The sequence below is a fragment of the Penaeus monodon genome, chromosome 32, assembly GCF_015228065.2.
Source record: "Penaeus monodon isolate SGIC_2016 chromosome 32, NSTDA_Pmon_1, whole genome shotgun sequence".
Taxonomy (NCBI): domain Eukaryota; kingdom Metazoa; phylum Arthropoda; class Malacostraca; order Decapoda; family Penaeidae; genus Penaeus; species Penaeus monodon.
Genome location: NC_051417.1, coordinates 26,159,362 through 26,159,631, shown reverse-complemented (window position 1 = coordinate 26,159,631; position 270 = coordinate 26,159,362). Strand labels below are relative to the sequence as shown.

Sequence of the window (270 nt, the reverse complement as noted above, 5' to 3'; positions counted from 1 at the left end):
ATGATATGTCAAAAAAGGGAATTTCACACTCACACAATATCCCTCATGGTGCTCATCCTGACCAGCATGGCCACCACAATGACCACAATCATGACGACAGACGTCAGGGAAATCTTTGCCAGGCGAGTGATGTTCCTGAAAATAGCTTCTGATTTATGTGTGTACGTCAGAGAAGTTCTATATTTATGCTACTTCCATGATCTCTATTTTTCTCCGTAAGTCTGACATCTTTGCTAATGAGGTGTCGTATCTTATGGTGTATACTCTTGG

At 41.5% G+C, this 270-nt stretch overlaps 1 protein-coding gene across 1 annotated transcript in view; it reads right to left on the bottom strand.

Moving 5' to 3' along the window:
• The window catches only part of LOC119593768 (putative sodium-coupled neutral amino acid transporter 11), a 33,715-nt gene that overhangs the window by 6,959 nt on the left and 26,486 nt on the right, over window positions 1–270 (bottom strand). Inside the window, exon 5 of the mRNA XM_037942785.1 lies at window positions 34–135. Coding sequence (XP_037798713.1) covers window positions 34–135 — 102 coding nt within the window. The remainder of the gene's footprint in view (window positions 1–33; window positions 136–270) is intronic.